The 27,980-nt window shown below is 57.8% G+C and overlaps 3 gene segments (V, D, J or C); all 3 read left to right on the top strand.

Moving 5' to 3' along the window:
• The window catches only part of LOC112657327 (Ig mu chain C region-like), a 49,581-nt gene extending 40,500 nt beyond the window's left edge, over window positions 1–9,081 (top strand). Inside the window, 4 exon segments of the C gene segment in view lie at window positions 7,147–7,464; window positions 7,544–7,882; window positions 8,140–8,457; window positions 8,561–9,081. Coding sequence covers window positions 7,147–7,464; window positions 7,544–7,882; window positions 8,140–8,457; window positions 8,561–8,955 — 1,370 coding nt within the window.
• The window catches only part of LOC112658003 (immunoglobulin heavy constant gamma 1-like), a 79,202-nt gene that overhangs the window by 902 nt on the left and 50,320 nt on the right, over window positions 1–27,980 (top strand).
• On the top strand, window positions 143–26,961 carry LOC125755502 (immunoglobulin heavy constant delta-like). The segment is given in 8 exon segments: window positions 143–1,886; window positions 19,328–19,621; window positions 19,930–20,019; window positions 21,284–21,352; window positions 21,618–21,944; window positions 22,141–22,452; window positions 26,214–26,362; window positions 26,650–26,961. Coding segments are annotated over 7 exon segments (1,104 nt in total).

Genomic DNA, 27,980 nt, shown 5'->3' with positions numbered 1-27,980 from the left:
AGTGCAAGCCTCAGAGTTGGGGCGATGCCGGGCCAGGCCCCTAGGGTTTCGGTTGGGTGTGGATGGTGATTTCACCACTGTGATTACTATGGTATGGACTACTGGGGCCATGGCACCTCACTCTTCGTGTCCTCAGGTAAGAGCGGCCCTCCTGGGGCCTTTATTTTCTGCTCCTTTCTCTGGGGTTTTCTGAGCATTGATGGTGGGTCCTCAGGACGTGGCCCCCAGGGTCTGGCTGGCCGGGAGGGGACTAGGACTGGGGGCCTGAGGGAAGTCAGAGCCTCTTGATTGCCTGATGCCTTTCTGAAACCAGAGTAATGCCGTCATGCCCAGGGGAATCGCTGACCCTTGGGAGGGGCTGGGGGCTGGACCCCCAGGGCCACAGGACTGTGGGACTGTTGGTATGGGCTAAGGAGTGTGCAGGGCTTGTGTGTGTGCAGATCCATGAGAATGCCACTTGTAGAGCGCGCGGTGAGAGACTTCCCGCAGAATCACGGGTGATGTTTTGTGCTAGGCTGTGCCTATGAGACTCGTCTGGGTGAGGAGGGATGCTTGGTCTGCCCAGTGTGGGCCCCAGGGTGGGGCTGGGGGCTGCAGGGTTCGGCTCCCGCTGGGCAGCATCTAAGACCAAGGGGTCTGCTCCTCCTAAGTGCTATGCCTACTAACTAATGAAGGACAGGACATCTTTGAAGTGGCTCCTGAGGGGGAAAAATATATAGGAAATCTGAGTTTAAAATGTGAGAGATTGTCAAGTATATGAGACTTTTTAATTGTATCAGTTGAATCTTATGTTTCGGGAGTTGATATAAGAAATAGTGACACGGTGCTGTCCTGTCCGGCTGCGAGACTTGAGTTTTGACCACCATAAATTAAGTTTATTAATTTTTTAAAATTAATTTGGAGATTCTGGAAGCGGTGGTGCTGGGTTTCGCTGAGCCGCGGCGTGGAGCCAAGCACCTGCAGGTGGCAGGAAGCGGGTCACATGGGCTGTCTATTTTAGGAAGCAAGAAAACACACTTGGCAAATTTATAGTTTGTGGTTATGCAGCCATGGTTTTCGGGTTGTTTTGCCCAGCCCAGCGAAGCTAAACGGGGCCACAGTGCAAAACAACACCTGTGCAATTTGCATTTCTAAAATAAGACCGCGATGCTGGCAGAAGCTGGGAAGCTTTCCTTTTTTTAACTACTTGAATCTAATTTTTCAGTCTTAGCTCATTATGCCCATTTCCAAAGAAAGATGTCTAAGAAATTATACTGTCTTCAGGACAGTTGATCAACATGTTTGTGTAACGGGTTTTTTGTTTATTTATTTATTTTTTATTATTTTTAAATTATTTTTTTTAATTGGAGTTCAATTTGCCAACATATAGCATATCACCCAGTGCTCATCCCATCAAGTCTGTAACAGATTTTAATTGGTTTTTCCTGCCGGTGGTCGTTAACCCGAGCCCATTCTCTAGAGCCCAGAAGCACCGTTTCCACAATCACTGTGTTTGCAGATTTTTAAGCTAGATTTTCTGTTTGTGATTAAGAGGCACTTGGATAGGCTGATAAAGTGGCCTTGGGCTCAGCTTTTCAAGCCTTCCTGTTGGGACAAATCTTAGGTGAAACGTGCCTGATTGTCTCAAATGATCTCAGCAAAGCGTGTTGCTTGTTGGAGGGAGAGGAAGCCTAGTCAGGTCTTGAGTCAGAAGGGAGCTGTGCTGGCTCTCAGGCCGCAGGAGCCCCCCAGGCCTGCTGTGGCTGGGGTCCCCCGGGCCCGCCATGGCTGGGGGCAGGCCAGCGTGGCTTCTGCCACTAGGCCCACCGGCTACCCATCGACCAACCAATTTTAATGGACTTGGAGGAAGTCTTCAAAGCCTGCACGGTGACCAGGGAGCTGAACTGGTAAGAGAGGCAGCCCGGCTGCCAAATCTACTCTTCTGGAAAGTTGCTATTTGCTGTTTTGGTTTTCTATTGATGAGGAATCACTCTTTAATGACTGCTCAGTAAGACAATATTTATTTGTATGAGTCCCTGAGTGACCATTGCCTTGGTCCCTCACATTCAACTTTCTCTAAAGATCGTGTCTAGGAAACGGTGCAAAGTGGTGCCCCGGGGCTTCTTACCTACGGATCCTAGGATCCTAACTTAGAGGGCTACTTAGGCACTCTCTGTTGTGAACGTGGCTTTGGATGTGAAATTATTACTGCGCATTTGGTAGTAGCCCACTGCCTGGTAGAGAGCTTTCTGATACAGAGCAGAATTAGAAGTGCAAGTTCAGATAAGATGCATTTTTGGTCATATTTAATGATTATTTTTATTTAGAGGAAATTTACCTAAGTCAGGGGGCCTACCTTAGACTCAGAGAGTGGGAGTTCGGCCAAGGGCCAAGTCCCAAGGGGAAGATCCAAGCACACTTAGCCCAGAAGCAGCACTGTCTATTCTAAAGCAAAGATGAGCTTTTTCTGATGACAGGAAACATTCCCCAATCCTTGTAAAAGTTCTTAATGGATTTAGACTTGTCAGGAAGCATTTTCCCCGGTATACTGAGATGGGAGTGATTGATTGATAATACTTGGGCACCACTGGCAGGCTGAGGCCGGGGCAGGGCCTGGACACAAAGGGGACCCAAGTGCAGAAATCTGCAAGGACAAAAAGGGCAGGGGTAAGCACAGGAGGGACTGACCCCGAGCCTGGCTGTGGTCTACAGCTTTCCTGGGTAAGACAGCTTTAGCTCAAAAGGCAAGCAGGCCTGCTGGCCTGAAACTTTCTAGAGAGTCCAGGACCCAGCTTTCAGGGCTGCACTGGACAGGACGACTGGGCTGCACAGAGCAGGTCTCAGTGCAGCTGAACTAAACCACATTGAACTGGCACTTCTGAGCTGAACCGGGCTGAGCTGAGCTGAGCCAGGCTGGCTGGGCTGAACTGGGCTGCACTGAGCTGGTGAACCAGGCTGAGCTGAGCTGGGTTGAGCTGGGTGAGCTGAACTAGGTGGGCTGGGTGAGCTGGGCTGAGCTGAACCGGGTTGAGCTGGGCTGAGCTGGGCTGAGGTGAGCTGAGCTAGGCTGAGCTAGGCTGAGCTGGGTGAGCTGAACTGAGGTGAGCTGAACCAGGCTGAGCTGGTCTGAGCCAAGCTGGATGGGCTGAACTGGGCTGCACTGAGCTGGTGAGCGGAGCTGTGCTGAGCTGAACCAGGCTGACCTGGGTGAGCTGGACTGAGCTGTGCTGAGCTGAGGTGACCTGAGCTGGGTGAGCTGAACCGAGCTGAGCCAGAGGCTGGCTGGGCTGAACTGGGCTGCACTGAGCTGGTGAGTGGAGCTGGGCTAGGCTGAGCTGGGCTGAGCTGAGCTGAACCAGGCTGAGCTGGGCTGAGCTGAACTGGGCTGAGCTGGGCTAAGCTGGGTGAGCTGAACCAGGCTGAGCTGGGTGAGCTGAACCGGGCTGAGCTGGGTGAGCTGGGCTGAGCGGGGCTGAGCTGAACTGGGCTGGCTGGGCTGAACTGGGCTGCACTGAGCTGGTAAGCTGATCTGGGCTGAGCTGGGTGAGCTTGGCTGGGCTGAGCTGGGCTGAGCTGGGCTGGGCTGAGCTGGGCTGGGCTGAGCTGGGCTGAACTGGGCTGAGCTGAACTGGGCTGAGCTAGGTGAGCTGAACCGGGCTGAGCTGAGCTGAACCGGGATGAGCTGAGTTGAACCAGGCTGAGCTGGGCTGAGCTGGGCTGGGCTGAGCTGAGCGGGGCTGAGCTGGGTGAGCTAAACTGGGCTGAGCTGGGCTGAGCTGATGTGAGCTGAGCTGGGTGAACTGAACCGAGCTGAGCCAGAGGCTGGCTGGGCTGAACTGGGCTGCACTGAGCTGGTGAGTGGAGCTGGGCTAGGCTGAGCTGGGCTGAGCTGAACTGGGCTGAGCCGGGCTAAGCTGGGTGAGCTGAACCAGGCTGAGCTGGGTGAGCTGAACCGGGCTGAGCTGGGTGAGCTGGGCTGAGCGGAGCTGAGCTGAACTGGGCTGGCTGGGCTGAACTGGGCTGCACTGAGCTGGTAAGCTGATCTGGGCTGAGCTGGGTGAGCTTGGCTGGGCTGAGCTGGGCTGAGCTGGGCTGGGCTGAGCTGGGCTGGCTGAGCAGGGCTGAACCGGGCTGAGCTGAGCTGGGCTGAGCTAGGTGAGCTGAACCGGGCTGAGCTGAGCTGAACCAGGCTGAGCTGAGCTGAACCGGGCTGAGCTGGGCTGAGCTGGGCTGGGCTGAGCTGAGCGGGCTGAGCTGGGTGAGCTAAACTGGGCTGAGCTGGGCTGAGCTGATGTGAGCTGAACTGGGTGAACTGAACCGAGCTGAGCCAGAGACTGGCTGGGCTGAACTGGGCTGCACTGAGCTGGTGAGTGGAGCTGGGCTAGGCTGAGCTGGGCTGAGCTGAGCTGAACCGGGCTGAGCTGGGCTGAGCCAGGCTGAGCTGGGTGAGCTGAGCCGGGCTGACTGGGCTGAACTGGGCTTCACTGAGTTGGTAAGCTGATCTGGGCTGAGCTGGGCTGGGCTGAGCTGAGCTGGGCTGAGCTGGGTGAGCTAAACCTGGCTGAACTGGGCTGAGCTGGGCTGAGCTGAACCAGGCTGAGCTGGGTGAGTTGGGCAGGGCTAAGCTGAGCAGGGCTGAGCTGGGTGAGCTGGGCTGAGCTGAGCTGGGCTGAGCTGGGTGAGCTGAACTGGGCTGAGCTGTGCTGAACCAGGTTGAGCTGTGCTGAGCTGGGCTGAGCTGAGGTGAGCTGAGCTGAACCAGGCTGAGCTGGGCTGAGCTTATCCAGGCTGAGTTGGGTGAGCTGGGCTGAGCTGGGCTGAGCAGGGTTGAGCTGGGCCGAACTGGACTGAGCTGGCTGATCTGGGCTGAGCTAGGCTGAGCTGAGCTGAGCTGGGCTGAGCTGGGTGAGCTAAACCTGGCTGAACTGGGCTGAGCTGGGTGAGTTGGGCAGGGCTGAGCTGAGCAGGGCTGAGCTGGGTGAGCTGAACCGGGCTGAGCTGTGCTGAACTGGGTTGAGCTGTGCTAAGCTGGACTGAGCTGAGGTGAGCTGAGCTGAACCAGGCTGAGCTGGGCTGAGCTGATCCAGGCTGAGCTGGGTGAGCTGGGCTGAACCAGGCTGAGCTGGGCTGAGCTGATCCAGGCTGAGCTGGGTGAGCTGGGCTGAGCTGGGCTGAGCAGGGCTGAGCTGGGCCGAACTGGACTGAGCTGGCTGAGCTGGGCTGAGCTGGGCCGAGCTGGGCTGAGCTGGCTGATCTGAGCTGAGCTGGGCTGAGCTGAGCCGAGCTGGGCTGAGCAGGGCTGAGCTGGGTGAACTGGGCTGAGCAGGGCTGAGCTGGGCCGAACTGGACTGAGCTGGCTGAGCTGGGCTGAGCTGGGCCGAGCTGGGCCGAGCTGGGCCGAGCTGGGCTGAGCTGGGCTGAGCAGGGCTGAGCTGGGTGAGCTGGGCTGAGCTGAGCTGAACTGGGCTGAGCTGAGCGAGACTGAGCGGGGCTGAGCGGGGCTGAGCGGGGCTGAGTGGGGCTGAGCGGGGCTGAGCTGGGTGAGCTGAACCAGGCTGAGCTGCGTGAGCTAAACCGGGACGAGGTTGGCTGAGCTGTTCTGAGCTGGGCTGAACTGGGTGAGCTGAATCAGGCTGAGCTGAGCTGAACCAGGCTGGGCTGAACTGGGCTGCACTGAGCTGGTAAGTTGAACTGGGCTGAGCTGAGCTGAGCTGGGTAAGCTGGACTGGGCTGAGCTGGGCTGCGCTGAGTGGGGCTGATCTGGGTGAGCTAAACCAGGCTAAGCTGGGCTGAGCTGGGCCAAACTGGGCTGAGCTGGGTGAGCTAGGCTGAGCTGAGCTGGGCCGAGCTGGTTGAGCTGAGCTGGGCTGAGCTGAGCTGGGCTGAGCTGAGCTGGGCTGAGCTGAGCTAAGCTGGGCTGGGCTGAGCTGAGCTGGGCTGAGCTGGGTGAGCTGGGTGAGCTGAATTGAGCTGAGTTGGGTGAGCTAAACCAGGCTGAGCTTGGTTAAGCTTGGCTGAGCTGTGCTGAGCTAGGCCGAGCTGAGCTGGACTGAGCTGAACCTGGCTAAGCTGGGTGAGCTGAACCAGGCTGAGCTAAGCTGAGCTGGTTTAAGCTGAGTGAGCTGGGCTGAGCTGAGCTGGGCTGGGTGAGATGAACTGGGCTGAGCTGAGCTGACCTGGGCTGGGCTGAGCTGGGCTGAACCGGGCTGAGCTGCACTGAATCAAGCTGGCCTAGCTGGGTGAACTGAGCTGGGCTGAGCTGAGTGGGAGTGAGCTGGGTGAGCTGAGCTGGGCTGGGCTGGGCTGAGCTGGACTGAGCCGGGCTGAGCTGCACTGAATCAGGCTGGCCTAGCTAGGTGAGCTGAGCTTGGCTGAGCTGGGCTGGGCTGGGCTGAACTGAGTTGAAGTGACCTGAGTTGAATTGAAGTGAGCTGGGCTGAACTGTCCTAGCTGGGCAGAGCTGGGCTGAATTGGGCTGAATGAACTGGGCTGAACTGGACTAGGCTTGGTGCACTGAGCTGGTTAGCCATGGTCACTGAGCTAGTCCAGCAGAAATGGACTGACTGAGTTGCTTTGACCCAGGAGTTTGAAGTCCTAGATGGGCTAGATTCATCTGCATTGGGGCATTTAGTTCTAGTCGGGGGGTGAGCTGGCCTTGCTGGGCTGTCCTGACTAACCTCGATGTGACCTCAATAACCTGGTTGTGCTAAGGATGGGTCAAGGGGAATTTGCATCACCCGACTCCTCATATGCACACCATTCACTGATCCTAGACACACCAGCCAGGGCTGGTTGGCTGGCTGGGGCGCTCCTCTCTATGCTATCAACCTGCTTCACAGATGGCTCTCAGGCTTGTGGCTGAGTGTGGCAGCCTGGCTCCTGTGTCTCAGGGGGAAGGCCACACTGGCTGAGGCCAAGCCATCCCACAAGTCCAGAGCTGGGCTTCTGCGGCAGGTTGGGGGCAGCTGCGCCTCCTTTTCCTGGCAGGACTTGACATCAGCACTGCCATCCACTGCACTGTTGGGCTCCTCCCCGGGCTGGGGACACTGCGAGGCCAGCCTTTGTGGCAGTGAGGTGAGGGAGCTGCAGGGCTGGCCACAGCCCGCCTGGCAGAGTGTGGAAAGAACACAGCTTCTCACCCATCTCTTGTCCCTCTCTGGTCCTCAGAGAGTCCATCCCCTCCAAACCTCTTCCCCCTCATCACCTGTGAGAACTCCCTGTCCGATGAGACCCTCGTGGCCATGGGCTGCCTGGCCCGGGACTTCCTGCCTGGCTCCATCACCTTCTCCTGGAAGTACGAGAACCTCAGTGCAATCAACAACCAGGACATTAAGACCTTCCCTTCAGTTCTGAGAGAGGGCAAGTATGTGGCGACCTCTCAGGTGTTCCTGCCCTCCGTGGACATCATCCAGGGTTCAGACGAGTACATCACATGCAACGTCAAGCACTCCAATGGTGACAAATCTGTGAACGTGCCCATCACAGGTGAGAGCAGGGCCCTCCTCCCCGTGGCCGGATGGGCAGGGTGGGCCAGCCAGCTTGATGCATTGTCCCCTCATTCCAGGGCCTGTACCAACGTCTCCCAACGTGACTGTCTTCATCCCACCCCGCGACGCCTTCTCTGGCAATGGCCAGCGCAAGTCCCAGCTCATCTGCCAGGCTGCAGGTTTCAGCCCCAAGCAGATTTCCGTGTCTTGGTTCCGTGATGGAAAGCAGATTGAGTCTGGCTTCAACACAGGGAAGGCAGAGGCCGAGGAGAAAGAGCATGGGCCTGTGACCTACAGCATCCTCAGCATGCTGACCATCACCGAGAGTGCCTGGCTCAGCCAGAGCGTGTTCACCTGCCACGTGGAGCACAATGGGATCATCTTCCAGAAGAACGTGTCCTCCATGTGCACCTCCAGTGAGTGACCCCGCCACTACTGAAGCCCCTTGGGCTTGGAATCCCTCACCTACACAGGTGTCCACTCGGGCCAGCTGCTCCCCGAGCCTTGGCTTCCTGCAGCGGCCAAGGGCGGGGCAGTGGGGGCCTAGCATTCCCCTCCAGCGGGTCCTTGCAGCTGAGGAAGGCCCATGGACTGGACCTCCATTCTTTGGGGAAAATCTCCACTTTGCCTGATTTCATGTCCAGTCACTGACGCAAACTCTCTCCTGATCTAGATACACCCGTTGGCATCAGCATCTTCACCATCCCCCCCTCCTTTGCCAGCATCTTCAACACCAAGTCAGCCAAGCTGTCCTGCCTGGTCACTGACCTGGCCACTTATGACAGCCTGACCATCTCCTGGACCCGTCAGAATGGCGAGGCTCTGAAAACCCACACCAACATCTCTGAGAGCCACCCCAACAACACCTTCAGTGCCATGGGGGAAGCCACTGTCTGCGTGGAGGAATGGGAGTCAGGCGAGCAGTTCACCTGCACAGTGACCCACACAGATCTGCCCTCACCGCTGAAGAAGACCATCTCCAGGCCCAAGGGTAGGGGCCCACTCCTCCTCTGCCCTAGGGCTCTCCCACAGCCCCTAGGCGCCTCTCCCCACCAGCCACTCACCTGAGCTCACCACTGTCCTTCCTCCCACAGATGTCAACAAGCACATGCCTTCTGTCTACGTCCTGCCCCCGAGCCGGGAGCAGCTGAGCCTGCGGGAATCGGCCTCACTCACCTGCCTGGTGAAAGGCTTCTCACCCCCAGATGTGTTCGTGCAGTGGCTGCAGAAGGGCCAGCCCGTGCCCCCTGACAGCTACGTGACCAGCGCCCCGATGCCCGAGCCCCAAGCCCCCGGCCTCTACTTTGTCCACAGCATCCTGACCGTGAGTGAGGAGGACTGGAATGCCGGGGAGACCTACACCTGTGTTGTAGGCCATGAGGCCCTGCCCCATGTGGTGACCGAGAGGAGCGTGGACAAGTCCACCGGTAAACCCACCTTGTACAACGTGTCCCTGGTCTTATCTGACACAGCCAGCACCTGCTACTGACCGCTGGGCCGCCCACTCCAGGCGGGTGACCTGTCGCTGTGTGTGCACATGTGCAAACTAACCATGTCAATGGGCTGAGATATGGCATTTTATCAAAATTAGAAATAAAAACATCCATTCAAAAGATGCTCGTCCTGAGTAAGCGATGCTCTTGCCTGCAAGGGCCCTGGCTGTGCTGCCGCCATCCCCAGACCACCCTCCACCACCATCCCTGCCCCCACCCAGCCTCCGGAGGTTGCTGTGCTCCTCGCAGACCAAGCCCACGCTCATAACTCCTCTAGCTGCTCCCACAGCCACATACATGCACACATGCACACAGACGCGGACACGTGGACACACAGCAACATGCATGGATATGGACACAGACATGTATACAGTGCACATGGGCACACATACCTAGGCATGCACACACATGGGTGTGGACACAGATGCACCTCCACACACACACAGAGACATGCAGACACAGGCATGTGCACATGTGGGCGTGGATATAGATGTTCCCACATACACACACAAAGACATACAGGCAGACTCGCAGACACAGGCATTTGCACACGTGGGTGTGGACACAGATGTGCTTGCCTACACACAGATAGACATACAGGCAGACACACAGATATAGGCACACACACACGTGAGTGTGGACACAAGCACATCTCCACATACATGCACAGACATACAGGCAGACATGTGGACACAGGCATGCGCACACATGTGTGTAGACACGGATGTGCCTGCCTACACACAGACATACAGACAGACACATGGACACAGACACACACACGTGGGTGTGGACACAGGTACACCTCCACATACACATGCACAGACATACAGGCAGACACACAGACACAGACACACACACGTGGGTGTGGACACAGATGCACCTCCACATACACATGCACAGACATACAGGCAGACACACGGACACAGCCATGTGCACACGTGAGTGTGGACGCAGGTGCAGCTCCACATACAGACATATAGGCAGACACTCAGACACAGATGCACACACGTGAGTATGGACACAGGTGCAGCTCCACATACACACGCACAGACATACAGGCAGACACACGGACACAGACACACACACATGTGGACACAGATACACCTCCACATACACATGCACAGACATACAGGCAGACACGCAGACACAGCCATGTGCACATGTGAGTGTGGACGCAGATGCAGCTCCACATACACACGCACAGACATACAGGCAGACACGTGGACACATGCACACACACAGAGACATACAGGCAGACACACGGACACAGACACACACTTGTGGGTGTGGACACAGGTACACATGGACACAGATACATGTGCACACACATGTACACTTATTCACACATGTATACAGCCACGCTGACACATGTGCACACACATGGATGCCAGCCCTTGCACACCCTCTAACCCAGGGCCTCCCGCTGTCTCCAGCCACGTCACTTCCTGCAGGCCTTCATGCCCCAGCTCTGCTTGTCCTTCTGTCTCTGACCATGGCTGCCATTCCCAGGTCTGGGTCCAAGGGAAGCCCCTGCCCACGCCCAGACACTCGAAGGAAGCAGAACCCCAGCACCTGGGGATGAACGGGGCTGGACCTGTCCTGACAAAGCAGGCAGGGGGAGGCCGCAGAGAGTCTGATCTGAGTGGGGGGCCCCTATGAACACCAGGCCCTGGAAATGGTGGGAAGCAAGGCTCTTGGGAGCAGGACTGAGGGAGCACAGAGCCCTCTGGGCAGAGAAGGGTGGGGCCAGCCACAGGCAGCAGAGCCTCCTTTGGGCTGCCTCTGAGACCCTGTCTGCACACCAGGCCCTTGGGAGCCTGAGCTCCAGATGTCCCCAAGGGCCCACTTGGACTGAGGCTGGAGCCCCCTGAGCGCCCTCAGCCTGTGCACCCCAATGTCACCCTCCCTGGAGCTTCAGGGTTCTATCTGGCCCCTGGGTCCCCGAGCACTTGTGGGGTGGACATCCAGCCAGGGCCCCACCTGGCCTCTCACATGTGCCACCCACTCAGAGCAAGGAGGGCGAGCCAATGGGGATCTCACTGGGAAGCCAGGCCTCAGTGTCCTCTGCAGCCAGGGGCACACGCACCCAAGCCACCATTGGTGGAGGGGCCTGCTCCCTGCCTCAGTCCCAGGTGGTCCTGGCTGAGCTACCAGCCCCCCAGGACACTGAGCCACCTGTCTGGGGCCCTACGTCTCGCCCAAGCCCAAGCCATACTGCTGTGTCTGTGTTGCTCTGCCGAGCTCTCTGCCACCCCAGGGCTAATAGGGTAGGTGCTCAGGGTCACCACCCCGCTCTGCTTTGGCCATGTTCTTCCTTGGCCTGACCCCTGCATCAAGTGGCCAAGGCCTCGCTAATGCCTGACTCAGACCCTTCTCCACAGAACCCAGGAGCCCTCTGCCCCACGGGGCGGGTGCTGAGGCATCGGGGGGGGGGGGGCTGGAAAGCCATGTGCCCTCACCGGCCCTCCTGGGGGCAGCACAGCCGGGGCCAGGGGTGACTCTGGGGCTGGGCCCTGCTGGACATGGCCTGACCCCTGTGTGCTGTGTCCCCTGCAGGGGGGGAGGTGAGTGCCGAGGAGGAAGGCTTCGAGAACCTGAATACCATGGCATCCACCTTCATCGTCCTCTTCCTCCTCAGTGTCTTCTACAGCACCACAGTCACTCTGTTCAAGGTAGTGGCAGGATGGCAGCGGGAGGGGGGGTGCACGCAGCCACAGGCCTGCCTCACCTGCCCCTGCACCACGGGGAAACAGCTCACACTGTCTGTCATCTGCAGGTGAAATGACCGGCCAGCTAGGAGCATCAGAGCCCCGGGAGATGGAGCCCAGGGGGCACTGCCTTGGGGTCTGGGGTCCCCAGCCTGTGGGGCCCATCAACTTGTGCCTAAATCTTTCCCACGTCGCCCCTCCCGCTTCCAGCTCAAAGACAAGGGCCTCTTGAGACTTGGCCAATACCGGGATGCGTGGGAGCCTGCAGCCGTGGCTCCACTGCGAGCGTTGCTTTGCAATGTATACGCATGTCGCCTTGAAATAAACATGTACATTTTGTGAAACTGCTGCCTTGTGCTGGTGTTTTTGTCCCGAATGGCACTCCTTGGGTGTTGCATGTGCATCTCAATGGGCAGCCCTCGCTTGGAAGGGCACGGGAGAAGGGGGGTCTGTCTGCAAGCAGGCCTGCCAGGGGACATGCCAGGAAAGGGGACCCCGGCGGCACCCCGGGAGTCGCGCACATCCAGCCTGCTTCAGAGAGTCCCAAGCCTGACCTCCTGGACATGGTGGGTGCCAGGAATCAGGCGTGGGCCTTGGGGATTCGTATGCGGCCAGCAGGGACCTCTGCCTCAGGGTCCCTGCACAGTGTACTGCCCGATCTCTGTCCCCAGCAAGCCTGGCCACCCTAAGGGCTTGTCCCACCTGCTGTGGCATCTGGGGGCTGGCAGAACCGCGGCAGCTCACCCCACAGCTGGGCTACACAGTGGCTGGTGTGGGGAAAGCAGGAGTTTCTGGTGAGCAGGCGAGGAGAGGCAGAGGGCAAAGGCTGGGCGTGTCCACATCACTGCAGAAGCAGGGCAGGCGGTGCCGGGCCTGGGGCCATGGCTGAATCAGAGCCACGCAGAGGGGGCTGGTCTGGCCACAGTGCGAGCAGCCAGTGTGGACCACGGGTCATGGAGCCATGGCAGCAGGCGTCTGGGTGCAGGTGCATGGGGCAGGAGGCTGAGAGGGAAGGCGCAGACCTCCACTAGGGATGTGGGGTGGCACCTGGCGAGGACAGCTGAGCCAGGCTGCAGGAGGAAGCTCCAGAGGTGCGGAGAGCAGCCGAGAGCTTGCAGGGCCAGCCATCCACATGTCGTCTGGCCCCAGAGGGGTGGCTGCCATGGAGGCAGGAGAGGGACATGGTCCCGGGACATCTGTCCCCCAGCCTGGGCTCCAGGTGGACACTTCTGGCTCTGGCTTTGCTTTGGTTAAATGGACTGCACCTTGGCCCCATGAGGGGCACATGGGCCTGGGGGCTCTGGTGCTGGGGGCGGCTGTCGGCTCAAGACGGCACCTGTGGGAGCGGCAAGAGCCATGGACGCCGGGGGCAGGAGTCGGCTCCAGGCTGCATCTTGGCTTCCAGGGCTGCCATGGTTGGTGGCAACCTTGGCTTGGACACGAGGCACCCTCTCCCTGCCATCTCACTCCCCAGGCACCACCGCTGTGTGCGTGTGCCCTTTGTAAGGATGCTCGTCGTGTGGGATTAGGGCCTTGGCCCAATCCAGTGGGACAAGTACATCCCCAGGGATCCCGTCCCCCACGAGCTCCCCATCAGGGGCACAAGGGTGACAGGATGTCAAGGTATAACCTGGCACACATGATTCCAGCCGCCCACCCCGTGGCCCCAACTTCATGTGCTTCTCCTGTGCACAGCACTTCAGGAACAACTCCAGAGGTCACCCTGCTCAGCATCAACCGTGAGGTCAGCATCTCATTTATCACCTGAGTCAGGTCCAGGGGAGACACTGGTGAGCCTGCAGCAGGAGGACAGCACACAGATTGACCACATCCAAACAGTGACGATGGGGCTGCACGGAGTGGACATTCCTGTCAAGGACGGAGAGATAGTAGGAAGAAGGGACAGTCCAGGAGGGCTTCCCCTTTAGACGAGCAGGAGCCGGAGGTGTCTCTCAGCTACACGTTCCCTCCTCAGCTCCACGCATTCTCCTCAGCTCAATGCTCTATCCCCAGCTCCACACCCTTTCCTCAGCTCCACAATCTGTCCTGAGCTCCTCACTCTGTCTTCACCTCCGGGCTCTCTCCTCGGCTCCACACTGTGCTCAACCCCTTACTCTGTGCTCATCTCAATGCTCTCTCCTCAGATCATCCCTCTCTCCTCAGCTACACACTGTCTTTACTTCCACCCTCCACCCACAGCTCCTCATTCTTTCCTCAGCTCCATGCTCTCTCCTCAGCTCCACATTCTGTCCTCTGCTCCTCACTCTTTCCTCAACTCCACACTCTCTCCACAGCTCCATACTGTCTCCTTAGCTCCACATCTCTTCCTTCATCTCCACCCTCTGTCCTCAACTTAATGCTCTGTCTTCAGCTCCACACTCTGACCTTAGCTCCACACTCTCTCCTCCACTCCGCACTCTTTCCTCAGTCCCTCACTATGTCCTTACATACTTGCTATCTCCTCAACACCTCATTCTCCTCAGATCCACACTCTGTCCTTACCTCCATGCTCTCTCCTCAGCTCCACATTCAGTCTCCTCAGCTCCACTCTCTCTCCTCAGCTCCACACTCAATCCTCATATCCACTCTGTCCTCAGCTCCACTCTCTCTCCTCAGATCCACAGTCTCTCCTCCACTCCACACTCCTTTTTTAATAAATTTATTTTTTATTGGTGTTCAATTTTCCAACATATAGAATAACACCCAGTGCTCATCCCATCAAGTGCCCCACTCAGTGCCCATCACCCAGTCACCCCACCCCCTGCCCACCTCCCCTTCCACCACCCCTAGTTCGTTTCCCAGAGTTAGGAGACTCTCATGTTCTGTCTCCCTCCCTGATATTTCCCACTCATTTTTTTCTCCTTTCCCTTTTATTCCCTTTCACTATTTTTTATATTCCCCAAATGAATGAGACCATATAATGTTTGTCCTTCTCTGATTCACTTATTTCACTCAGCATAATACCCTCCAGTTCCATCCACATCGAAGCAAATGGTGGGTATTTGTCATTTCTAATGGCTGAGGAATATTCCATTGTATACAGAGACCACAGCTTCTCTATCCCGTTCACATTCAGAGTTACTATTGAGAGATATGAGTTTAGTGTCATCATGATATCTATTCAGTCTTTGTTTTTGTGGACTGTTCCACTGAGTTTCTTCTTAAAGGGGAATTTTAAGAGTCCCCCTTAAAATTTCTTGCAGAGCTGGTTTGGAGGTCACATATTCTTTCAGTTCCTGCCTGTCTTGGAAGCTCCTTATCTCTCCTTCCATTCTGAATGAGAGCCTTGCTGGATAAAGTATTCTTGGTTGCATGTTCTTCTCATTTAGGACCCTGAATATATCCTGCCAGCCCTTTCTGGCCTGCCAGGTCTCTGTGGAGAGGTCTGCTGTTACCCTAATACTCCTCCCCATAAAAGTCAGGGATTTCTTGTCTCTTGCTGCTTTAAGGATCTTCTCCTTATCTTTGGAATTTGCAAGCTTCACAATTAAATGTCGAGGTGTTGAACGGTTTTTATTGATTTTAGGGGGGGATCTCTCTATTTCCTGGATCTGAGTGCCTGTTTCCCTTCCCAGATTAGGAAAGTTTTCAGCTAGAATTTGTTCAAATACATATTCTGGCCCTCTGTCCCTTTCGGCGCCCTCGGGAACCCCAATTAAACGTAGGTTTTTCTTCCTCAGGCTGTCGTTTATTTCCCTTAATCTATCTTCATGGTCTTTTAATTGTTTGTCTCTTTTTTCCTCAGTTTCCCTCTTTGCTATCAACTTGTCTTCTATGTCACTCACTTGTTCTTCCACCTTGTTAACCCTCATCGTTAGGACTTCTAGTTTGGATTGCATCTCATTCAGTTGATTTTTAATTTCTGCCTGATTAGCTCTAAATTCTGCAGTCATGAAGTCTCTTGAGTCCTTTATACTTTTTTCTAGAGCCACCAGTAGCTGTATAATAGTGCTTCTGAATTGGCTTTCTGACATTGAATTGTAATCCAGATTTTGTAACTCTGTGGGAGAGAGGACTGTTTCTGATTCTTTCTTTTGAGGTGAGGTTTTCCTTCTAGTCATTTTGCTCAATGCAGAGTGGCCAAAAGCAAGTTGTATTGGGAAAAAGAGAAAAAGAGAGGAGAGAAAGAAGGAAAGAAAAGAGAAAGAGAAAAAAAAGGGAAGAGAAAAAAAAACGAAAGAAAAAAAAAGAAGAAAAAGAGAAAAAGAAAGGAGAAAAAAAGGGGGGGTGGGGGAAGGAAACAAATCAAAAAGCAAAACAAAACAAAAAACAAATCAAAAAAAATAATAAAACCAAAAAAAAAAAAAAAAAAAGAACCACCGGGGAGTATCTTCTGATTCTGTGTACTTTAAGTCCCTTGGCTTCTCCTGGAAGTTGTCCGTCTAGCTGGTCTCCTGGGGGAGGGGCCTGTTGTGCTGATTTTCAGGTGTTAGCAGTTGGGGGAGCTGCTGTGCCCCTGCCTGGTGCAGGGCTCAGTGGGGGCAGCTCTGGAGCCCTGGAGTCAGCTCCGGCAGGAACTCCGTCTGCAGGGCCTGGAGGCTCCGGGGCGGGGCCGCTGATCTGCTCAGCTGGGGCAGGAGCGTCCTCGCTGTCCTGGGCCCTCCCGGTCTCTGCCTGTCCCGGGGAGGCCGGATCCTGGGCTGTGTCCCGGCGCCCTGTGCTCCGGGGCCTGCGCTGGTGGATTCGCGCTCCCGGGCCGCGCAGCCCCCTCCGCGGAGCCGCCGCCCGAGCCCCTCCGAGCTGCTCCTGGAACCGCGCAGGCCCCTCCGCACGGAGCCTCTTCCTCTGCCCGAGCCCGGCCGAGCTGCTCCCGGGGCCGCGCAGCCCCCTCCGCGCAGCCTCCTCCGCGGAGCCGCCGCCCGAGCCCCCGAGCTGCTCCGGGTCCCGCCGTGCGCGCTGCAGCCCTTAGGGAGCTCGGCGCACTCTCCTGGGCGCGGAGTTGCTGCTACTGTCCCGGGGAGCCCGAGGGCATCCTCGCCCTCCTGGGTCCTGCTCCACCTCCCCGCGAGCCCCTTTCCCCCGGGAAGGTCGGTGCAGCTCCTGCTCCTCCGGGACGGGGCTCTCCTGTCCTGGGGACACTCGCCCCGGCCTCAGCCCGGCTCCTCGCGGGGCCCCTCCCCCTTGGAGGCCTTTTCTTTCTTTACCTTTTTCGCCGTCTTCCTACCTTGATAGAAGCGCGAACTCTTCTCACTGTTGCATTCCAGCTGGTCTCTCTTTAAATCTCAGGCCGAATTCATAGATTTTCAGGATAATTTGAAGGTTTTCTAGGTAGTTTGGTGGAGACAGGTGATTTGGGGACCCTACTCTTCCGCCATCTTGCTCCTCCCCTCCCACAGCTTCTCTATCCATCATCTGTCGATGGACACCAAGGTTCCTTCCACAGTGTGGCTATTGTGGACATTACTGCTAGAAACATTGGGGTGCAGGTGTCCTGGCGTTTCACTGCATCTGTACCTATGGGGTAAATCCCCAGCAGTGCAATTGCTGGGTCGTAGGGCAGGTCTATTTTTAACTCTTTGAGGAACCTCCACACAGTTTTCCAGAGTGGCTGCACCAGGTCACTCCACACTCTTTCATCAACTCTTCACTGTGTTCACAGCTCCTAACTCTGTCCTCACCTCCACTCTCTCTCTTCAGCTCCATACTTTGTACTCAACCCCATGCTCTGCTCACTCCTCACCCCCACACTCTGTCCTCAGCTCCTCACTCTCTCCTCAGCTCCTTGCTTTCCCCTCAGCCCCTTGCTCTCTTCTCAGCAAATTGTTCCCACCTCAGCTCCTCGCTCTTTCCTCAGATCCACAGTGCCCCCCACCCAATGCTTCTAGTTCTGGCTCCTGAGAGCCTCTATCCCCTCCCACATTCCCTGGGAGCAGGGAACGGAGGCTGTCTCTTCCCCTGCACTTAGTTTAGAAAAGTCCATGCCCCGTACCTGCAAGGCCTGCTTCGAACAAAGCACAGAAACACTCTCTTGCTGACAAAGTTGTAGTCCCCCCAGCTGTCCCCTCCATTTTGAGCCCTCACCCAGAGTCCCCTTTAACATCCAAATTTCTACCATCTGTCTCCAGGGAAATTTGGCTTTTTCTGACACAAACATCAAAACTCTAGCCTCTGCCCGTCAGCAGGTTCCAAAGCCATGTCCTTATTTCTAGGTGTTTCTTACATCATGCTCCATTTCTGGTACCAAAACTGGCATTTGTTTCCTGTAGGTGGCTGAACAACAAACATATTGTGCCAGTCTTGGGGGCAGGGAGGCCCAGATCAGGGTATGGTGGGTTGGCTCCCTCTGGGGCCTGGAGGGGTCCTGTGTCCCACACCACCGCTGCTGCTGGTCATGGGTGACCCTTGGTGTTCCTGGCTTGTAGCACGTGCTCCAGCCACCAGCTCTTCCTCACAGGGTACTTGTCCTCTGTGCATCCCACTGCCTCTCATAAGGACAGTCATATTGGGCTTGGCACCCGCGCTCCGACAGTATAACCTCAATAAATTATTTATTCTTCTGCTATGACCTTATCTCCATACAAGGTCACATCCTGGGACACTGGGGGTCAGGACACAGCTCTGCCCACAGGCCCACTCATGCCTGGCATCCCCCCGACCATGTGTTATAGGAGTCCTTGCCTGAGAGAATGCCAGGGAGCTGCCTGGGCAATGGGGGCCCCAAGGGCAGCTTGGCCAGCTGCTTAGGGGAGCAGAGAGCTGTCCTGCTCATAGGACAAGTGGAGTGGGCACTGGCACCACCACCCAAGCAGACAGCCCATGTGGCAGGCTGACAAATGGGCACGTCTGAGCAACAGCAGTGGTGCCTGGGAGGCGTGGCACTGATATGGGAGAGCAAAGTTCTTTTTTATATATTTTTTATTGGAGTTTGATTTGCCAACAAAGGAGTGGGAGAACGAGGCTCTTATCTCATGCAGTCGAAGAACAAATCTTGGGGATAATGGAGAGTGAGCAAAGCGATAGAAGTTTATTAAACAAAGGTCTAGAGAAAGCTCTCAGAAGTGAGAGAGGTCCCGTCAAGGTTGCCTCTGAGGGCTTTTAGCAGGAGTCTTTTATTGAGAACTGACTAGGAAGCTGGTGGCCTTGAGATTTTCGTGCTGTCTTGGTTTGAGCAGGACTATTGATAACACCCTCAATGAGTTCATTCTTTGTGGTCTGGTGAGTTTCTGTGATTGCTTGGTAACCATCAAAGGGAGATACTCCCTAATATTTCACAGCTAGGGAGCCAGGTTTTTGGGTTGTTTTTTGTTTTTTCTGTTTCCACTGCCTTACCTGTTTCCTTGGGATCTATGGGATCCTGACTCTGGGCCTTTCCCTTACCTTGTCCTGCCTAGGCCCACCTGTTCCTACCTCAGCACAAGGCAGGGGCCACAGCCTAACAGGCAGCTGTGCCATCAGGGACACAGGCAGGGACCCCACATTCGTTTGGCCACCCTTTGCCAGCCAGGTCCCAGGGAGAGGTCAAGGGGCCCTGAGCAGGGTCTGGGCGACACCAGCCCAAGCATTGACCGAGCCATGGGCTCTGCAGTGAGGGAGCACCAGTTATCTGATTCAGGCAACAGGTGGGGCCATCAGCCACTGGCTAGCTCTGCCCTCCCAGCCGCACCCTCTGAGCCCCCTCCCCAGCCACCCTGCACACTCACAACCTGTGTCTGTCTTCCAGCCTCCAGAGAATCGTCACTTCTGCTCCCCTTGGTCTCAGGATGTAAGGTCCCAAAAAATGGTGAGGACATAACCCTGGCCTGCTTGGCAAAAGGACCCTTCCTAGATTCTGTGCGGGTCACGACAGGCCCAGAGTCACAGGCCCAGATGGAAAAGACCACACTGAAGATGCTAAAGATACCGGACCACACTCAGGTGTCTCTCCTGTCCACCCCCTGGAAACCAGGCCTGCACTACTGCGAAGCCATCAGGAAAGATAACAAAGAGAAGCTGAAGAAAGCCATCCACTGGCCAGGTTGGTGGCCCCCGACCACCAAGGAGGGCCCTCCAGGCCCCCCACACACCTTCACCACAGGGCTGGTCCCTGAGCACTGACACCACAGCCAGGCCACGCAGGGCACAGCAACTCCCCTTCCACCACCCAACCCTCGAGTCCTCTCCCCACAGACCATGCCCCAGGGTGTGAGAGAAAGGCTGTGCTGGGCGTGAGGCCTCCTGAGGCCCAGTGCTCACCTCTGCATGGTGCAACTGCTCACCCCTCCTTCCTGCCATCCCCAGCATGCACTCTCTGGCCCTCACCTGCCATTGTTCCTCTGATTTCAGCATCCTGGGAAACTGCTATCTCCCTGTTGACTCATGCGCCATCCCGACCCCAGGACCACACCCAAGCCCCCAGCATGGCCAGGGTCTCAGGTGAGGAGCCCCTTCCTGCCTTCCCATCCCTTCCACTGACTCCTTCCAGCAGCCCTCCGTGACATCTCCCATGAGCCTCTCAGTCCTGTCTGGGTCAGGAAGGGCAGGCGCTGCAGTGGCATCTACCCACAGCAAGCCCTGTGCTGGGCAGCAGCAGACACCATGCCAGGCCCCTTGTGAACAGGAGACCCCCCCACAAGACACCCCACAGACAGCACAGGGACGGGGTGGGACCTAGAGGACAGAGCTTGGATGTGAGTTTGACACAGAGCCCCACGGAGGACACATGGCCAAAGTGTGGAGTGAGGAATGCAGCCCCATGACCCTTACAGAATGGTAGCCGGCCACCTGAAGGCTCAGGAGCCCTGGGGACACAGGACCTCCTTGCCACACAGGGCCTCTCACTGAGCTGCCTACCCTCCTCCATAGGGTCTGGTTTCCTCTCTGCAGGCCACACAGGGTTACAGCCACCCTGCTTGCGCCCTCAGGACAAGGCTCAGTCCTCTGAGCCAGGCAGCAGGCCTCATGAGCAGAGGATGGCAGCCCCGGCGCCAGCCCTCTGGGGTGTCAGTGAAGCTCATACAGAGCAGAGGCTGTGGGCTGCTGCAGCTCCTCTGTGGGCTCTCCACAACCTGCCCCAGTGCCATCCCCAACCCCTGGCTCAGCACAGCCTGGTCAGACATGGAGGGGACAGGGTCATCGAGAGAGGTCAGCCCTCCAGGCAAGGATGCCACCATGACCTTGGCCAGGGTACACGCCTGCTGATGAGAAGCCTGGGCTGGACGCCACACACAGGCTGGGCCCTCACACTCTGCGGCTGGGTGGGCCTCTGGGGGAAGGTGACCTTGGTGGGGTAGCCTGAGGTGTGCTGTCCCAGGAGCCGGGCCCTCAGAACAGGCCAACCACATCTAAGCCCCACACTGCCCGGCCTGCCAGCCAGATGCAGCCCAGACCCTGTGTCCTACAGCTTTAGAGGGCTGGGGATGGGAGAGGCAGGATCCCCACTGACTGCAAAGCCTAAATGTTTACAATGTGACCCTTGACAGAACAGACCTGTGGGCCCCTGGTCTATCCCATGCCTGTGGCCCAGAGCCCTACTGGCCATCCTCACCCTAACTGTAGAGGTGACCCTGGTGGGGTGACCGCTCAGGAGCCTGGAGGAAGGGGCAGCAGCGGGTGTGGGAAGGCCCTGGGGCCCCGGGGAGCAGGAAGGCCCAGGGCCCCCCCTACATGTGCTGCCATCTCATCTCCCTTTCCTCCCTAGTGCCTCCCACCAGCCACACCCAGACGCAAGCCCAGGAGCCAGGATGCCCAGTGGACACCATCCTCAGAGGCCAGTTCCTGGGGTGCAGAGTGGGGGAGGAGAGGAACCACCTGGGGAACACAGGGAAAGCCAGGCCCCAAGCCAACCCCTAGCCCCCAACCCCGCAGTGGGAGGCCAGGAAGCAAAAAGAGCGGAGTCTGCACTAGGGAGAGTGGCCCTCCTGGGGTCAGCAAGCCCCCAGGCAGGGTCTGTATCCCCCCACCCCCAGCACCACCCCCAGGCAGTGTCTGTATCCCCCACTCACCCCTGTTGACCAAGGTTGCTCTCCCGACAGAGTGTTGGAACCACACCCACCCTCCCAGCCTCTACATGCTGCGCCCTCCCCTGCGGGGACCATGGCTCCAGGGAGAAGCTGCTTTCACCTGCCTGGTGGTGGGAGATGACCTTCAGAAGGCCCACCTGTCCTGGGAGGTAGCCGGGGCGCCCCCCAGCGAGGCTGTGGAGGAGAGGCCACTGCAGGAGCATGAGAATGGCTCCCAGAGCTGGAGCAGCCGCCTGGTCTTGCCCATATCCCTGTGGGCCTCAGGAGCCAACATCACCTGCACGCTGAGCCTCCCCAGCATGCCTTCCCAGGTGGTGTCTGCAGCAGCCAGAGAGCATGGTGAGGCCTGCCCCCAGGCCCAGGAGACAGGCTGGCTGGGCACCCCCTCACCATGCACACACACGACTCCTGTGGGCTCTGCTGGCCACCTCCTCCCATAAGGAGACACCAAGTGGGGGGACCCACCATCCTCCGGGCCACCCAGCTTCTCCCAAAGCCCCAAGGGGCTCAAGCATGACCAGGCTTCTCCCCACAGCTGCCAGAGCACCCAGCAGCCTCAATGTCCATGCCCTGACCATGCCCAGAGCAGCCTCCTGGTTCCTGTGCGAGGTGTCCGGCTTCTCACCCCCTGACATCCTCCTCACCTGGATCAAGGACCAGATTGAGGTGGACCCTTCTTGGTTCGCCACTGCACCCCCCATGGCCCAGCCGGGCAGTGGCACGTTCCAGACCTGGAGTCTCCTGCGTGTCCTCGCTCCCCAGGGCCCTCACCCACCCACCTACACGTGTGTAGTCAGGCACGAGGCCTCCCGGAAGCTGCTCAACACCAGCTGGAGCCTGGACAGTGGTGAGTCACACATGAGTATGCGGCCTTCAGTGCCGGCCTCTCCCGAGCACAGGGTCGGGGTGGAGGGGAAGCCCTCAGAGTTGCTGAGTGACCAGGTCCTGGGGTAGCAGCCAAAGGCCTGTACCACCCAGCCAGGATGGCCCCACCTAGCCAGCTCAGCGTCTGGACTGTGCACATGCTGTCTCCACACTGAGGGCTTTGGATGCACTGACACCTGTGTCCTCAGGTCCACACACCACATGCTGGACTAGGAGGGGTGGGGAGGTGGTTGTCACCGCTGCCAGGTCCCAAACAGCAGCCACTTCCCACCAAGACATGCCCCACTGGTGGATGCAGAACAGGGCCCTCCCTTGGAGAGGGTGGTCATTCCTGACACTACTCTCAGGGACATTGGAGCCTCCCCAAGCCCCAGGAGCCCCCCCTAGTCTGGGAGAACAGTCTGCATCTCAGGGGCCAGATATACCCAGAAGTGGGAGCTGGTCTGCCCAAGAAATCTGACCAACGCATGCCCACAACAGGCCCTGATTGCAGGCCCTACAGGGCCGGAGGGACTGATGCCTGCCACGGTGGGCACTCATAGTACAGGCTTAGGGTTTACTCTCCCCTCTGAGGCCCCTTGTCAGACCCCCTTGCCACCCCAGCAGGGTGAAGCACCCAGACAAGTGCCCCCTCCGTGCCCAGCAAGGCCCTGGTGGGACAGTGCTGGACACCTCAGGCCAGGTAGGGAGCAGGATGCCATTGTCCTCCTGCTCAGGCATGGAGAGGCCCCCAGGCTTCCCTAGGAGCAAGGTGGCAGAAGATTCCCAGTACAGGCCCAGAGCAACAATGTGGGAGGCTGTGCCAGGCGCCACCCGCTCAGACACCCTGCCAATGGCCCAGACCATGGGCATGCCTCCAAGTGAGGAGATATCCAGACAACAGCACTGGCCCCACTGCCTGATATAGCCAGGCTTGTCAGGGTGGCATCCTGGTGGGGGGCAGCCTGAGGGCCCCCAGGGACGTGGCTGCTCCTCAGCCCCCAGCCTGTCTACCTCTGCCCAACAGACTTTCCCCTGAAGTCCCAGTGTCAACCCTCGTCTACCCCTTGTCCTAAGCCTGTCTTCTCGACCCTGTGTCCTGCCCCTCTGGGTGTCACCTGTCATGGCTCATGTCCCCCTAGGACTGTGTACTCCAGCCCCCAGAGCAGCCTCCTGGCCCTACTTCTCCTCCTTCCCCTGGGCCAGGTCCACACTGGCAGTCTTCCTGGCTCCACCCTCCTACACCCTGCATACAGGCTGCTCCCAGGCACAGACCCAGCTTTCCATGGCCTGACGTCATGGTGAGGCTAGACTAGCCCCCCAGACAGACTCCATCAAGGCTGGAGACTGATCTGCCATCAAGCACCAAGCCCCAGGCTGCAGGCTGCAGGTGTGCACATGCTCTCCTCGCTCACCTGAGCCCATAGACGTGCCAGCATGTGGAGAGGCCTGGACAGCTCAGTGGACAGGGCTCAGCTCCAATGAGGTCCTCATGATCCCCTCCATGGGACTGTGGCACCTATGCCCATAGTTGCTGTGGGTGCTCACTAGGCCTCCTCTTGGACCCACAGGGGTGGGCATGTGTAGAGTAAGGCAGGGGAACATGGGGGGATGTGAGTGAGCAGGGAGTGGCCAAACCTCCTCGAGCCCAGCTCTGACCACCACCCTGCCGATAGCTGTGTGGTGCTCACACTTCTTGCATGGGTCAGGGGTAAATCCACCTGCCAAGGTCACACACTCTGGACACAGGATGCAGTGGGGGGGTCATCCCGGCCCCAGGTACAGGGGGATGGAGGAGGATCAGCCCTGCCCAGCGCACAGGGGGAGAGAGGGGAAGGTCAGCCCCACCTAGGGCACAGGGGGACAGAGGGGAGGGTCAGCCCACCAAGGGCACACGTGGACAGAGGAAGGTCAGCCCCACCCAGGGCACAGGGGGACAGAGGGGACGGTCAACCCCACCCAGGGCACAGATGGACAGAGGAGGGTCAGCCAGGCCCAGGGCACAGAGGGACAGAGGGGAGGGTCAGCCCCACCCAGGGCACAGGGAGAGGGAAAGGTCAGCCCCACCCAGGGCACAGGGGGACAGAGGAGGGTCAGCCCCACACAAGGTACAGGGGGACAGAGGAGGGTCAGCCCCACCCAGGACACAGGGGGACTGAGGTGTGATCATCCAGGGAGGAGGAGGGAATGAGGGAATCCCCAAGACTCTAAAGTCCTCGTGGGATGACACCTGGTATGAGCACAAAAGCATCCTCTCTGCATCCTCTCCACCACTGATTGCTCCATACAGGAGCCTGCTCAGTGGCCACCATTGGAAGAACTGGGTCAGGTGTCCAGGCCTACAGCCTCTGTAGGCAGAGGGCCCTGACCCCATCCTGTTCTGCTAGACTCCCCCACCCCCCGCCCAGGGAGACTGCACTTACCTCTGCCAGCTGTTGGCTTGTTCACAATGTCCAGCACACAACCAAAAATTAAAAGACATGCAAAGAAGCAGAAGAGCTTCACCCACAATCTGATGAAAAGTAGCAAACAGAATTTGACCCCAAGGAGATCCAGGTCCTGTAATTAAAAACAGTTCCACTCGTGTCCAGATCCCATGTCAGGCTTCTCCAGGCTGTGCTCCACAGACTGCCTTCTGCCCTGCCTTGCCGTGCTGCAGTGAAAGCCGCATAGGAAGCATGTCCTGCCCGCCCCACCCCTGTCTTCTGACAAGCGCTCCCCGCCTCGCCACCCTGGGGCTGGGTCCACTGCCCTGGCTGGGGGTCATTACCTGGACAGAGCTCTGTCCAGGGCGACCGCCACAACGTCCGCCTGTCTGGTTGAGCCCCCCAGCCATTCAGCGCAACATCCCATGTGTCTAGAACAGGTTTTCCTATATTATCTGGAGTCAGAACCACTGCCTTTCTTGAAATTCCCTGTGCGGCATGGACCAGTAGCCTAGTGGAACGCACTAGTTACTCGAAAAATGAAATAAACAGAACAAAAATGTGCCTAAGTTTCATTACCAGATGTGACGACTGCTACAGAGTCCGCAAGGCCCGCGCGGTGTCCACACTTGCTTCTTCTGCCCATGACCCACGCCGCCCCAGGCCCACTGTACTGAGCCTCACCAACTGCTTGTCGGGCCAAGGGCCTGATGCTCTTGCACCCGGTGACAGTTCCCAGGACAGTGGCGGCTTCGACAGGCAGATCTTGCCAAGTCAGTCACCCGCTTCAAGGCCCTAGGGGCTCCCTATTGCTCTGAAGGGCCCCACCCAGCCCCAGCCCCTCTGCCACCCCTGCCCAAGCTCTCCGCTCTGGCCACATTGGGCCCCTCTACCCTCCTGGTTCAGGCTCCATCCCAGAGCACGGCGTTTCTTCTGCTTAGAGTGTGGTCCCCACTTCTGGTCACATGGTCAGGCCATCTGGTCCCTGTCATGACAGCAGCCCCTCCTGAAAGGCGCTTTCACCATGGCTGGGCCAGGCTGCCCATGTCTGCACCTGCCGAGTGCCACCCACTGCCCTTGTGCACTTGCCATGCTGACATGTTGGCTTCTGTGCCAGGTGTGTGGTTCCAGTCTGTCTGCTCCACTTGGTGCTGGGCCTCCCTGTCTCTGTGGAGCCCCTGGTTCTGGAGGGCAGGGGGCAGGGAGAAGCTTTACAGAGGTGCATCAGGTGGGCACTCCGTCAGGATCAGGAAGCCTCAGAGTCGTCTGTCCCTTGGCACCCCCCCTCACGTGGGCCCACTGGTGCCCTTGCTCCCAGGTCTGACCATGACCCCCCCAGCCCCCCAGAGCCACGACGAGAGCAGCGGGGACTCCATGGATCTGGAAGATGCCAGCGGACTGTGGCCCACGTTCGCTGCCCTCTTCGTCCTCACTCTGCTCTACAGCGGCTTCGTCACCTTCCTCAAAGTAAGGCAGCTGGCACACCTGTGAACAGGGCTGGGACACACTCTGGAGCAGGCTCAGGGAGTCTGCAGGGAGCGGGGGCATGTGTGGCCTTGGTGGGCCCCGGGTGGGTGGGGAGACACCAGGGGCCCCTCCCCTCCACCACAGCACCCCACAGTGAAACATCTGGCCCTGACTCAGCCAGGCAGGACATGAGGACGGGCTGCATCCTCTGAGGACCCTGCCCCTCACACTCTCCCCCTGCTCCACTCTGGCCACTAGCCCCCTTCCTCACTGGACTCCTCCTGCAGGTGAAGTAACCCCAGGAGAGTAGACACCTGGCACCCTCAGAGAAGGGAGGCCCAGCCTGCATGCTGTCGCCGAGGACAGAGAGGCCTGGCCTGGACTCCGGGACCACCTCTGCTCAACCCCTGCCTACCTCTGTCTACCTCTGTCCAGAGTTCAGCCACCAGATGCAGAGAGGAGGGCATCCCACCCTGCATGTCCCTGAGCCAGCCGTCCTGACGGCAGCCCCTTGCCTTTTTGCTCCATAAACAACCTTGCTACTGGGTGTTATGCTATATATTGGCAAATTGAACTCCAATAAAATAAATAATAATAATAATAATAAATAATTTTTTAAAAAAACAACCTTGCTCATTCCACCTGTCTCCTGCTTCCCCACCTCAGTCCTAAAGACCTACCTCTGCTCAGAAGATCCAGGGGATGCAGACAAACGTCCAGGAGATTCACACCCAGGTCAGGGGTAGAGCAGTGGTCGGGCACGTGGTGGGGAGGCATGGGAAAAGGTGGGTGGGGGCCTCTCTGCCCTGGGACTGACTGCTCTCTGCCCTGGGACCTCTGCCCTGGGATGGGACCTACTGCTCCCCACACCCACGGGTACATGCATGCAGGCATGTGTGCATCCAGGTGTGCACAGGAGCACAGGTCACAAGGGGCTGCTACTCCCCACATCCACGGGCACATGCATGCAGGCATGTGTGTACATACGTGTGCACGAGCATGGTTCACACATAAGCACACATGCACAGACACAAACAATATACATGTGTATTGTACCCCTATAAACACAGAGCATGGGGATCCCTGGGTGGTGCAGCAGTTTAGCTCCTGCCTTTGGCCCAGGGCACGATCCTGGAGACCTGGGATCGAATCCCACATCAGGCTCCCAGTGCATGGAGCCTGCTTCTCCCTCTGCCTGTGTCTCTGCCTCTCTCTCTGTGTGTGACTATCATAAATAAATAAAAATTAAAAAAAAAAACACGGAGCACACATACATGCATACAAATGTGCAAATACCCAGGCATGTGCACACATGTGCATGTACACATGCTGGTCTGCTGTGTGTGGTCACATAAATGCACAGACATGTGCCCATGCACCCACACAGGCTCACACACAACATTGGAACATGGCTCTACATGGTGGGAGTTAGGACAGCCCCGTAGATAGAGCTCTTTCTGTGTGTGCCTGTTCTCACAGCCTCAGGCATGACCTCTGACCCTCGTGAATCACGTCCTTCCAGGGCAGTGGGTGGGAGCACACCTGTCACGTGGAATGGGGTGAGTGGTAAATGCAGGAGTGCCTGAAGGGGCCCAGAGGTGACCCTGGCATGGCTCAG

Source organism: Canis lupus, chromosome 8 (genome assembly GCF_003254725.2).
Source record: "Canis lupus dingo isolate Sandy chromosome 8, ASM325472v2, whole genome shotgun sequence".
Classification (NCBI taxonomy): domain Eukaryota; kingdom Metazoa; phylum Chordata; class Mammalia; order Carnivora; family Canidae; genus Canis; species Canis lupus.
This window is presented reverse-complemented; position numbering and strand designations above follow the sequence as displayed.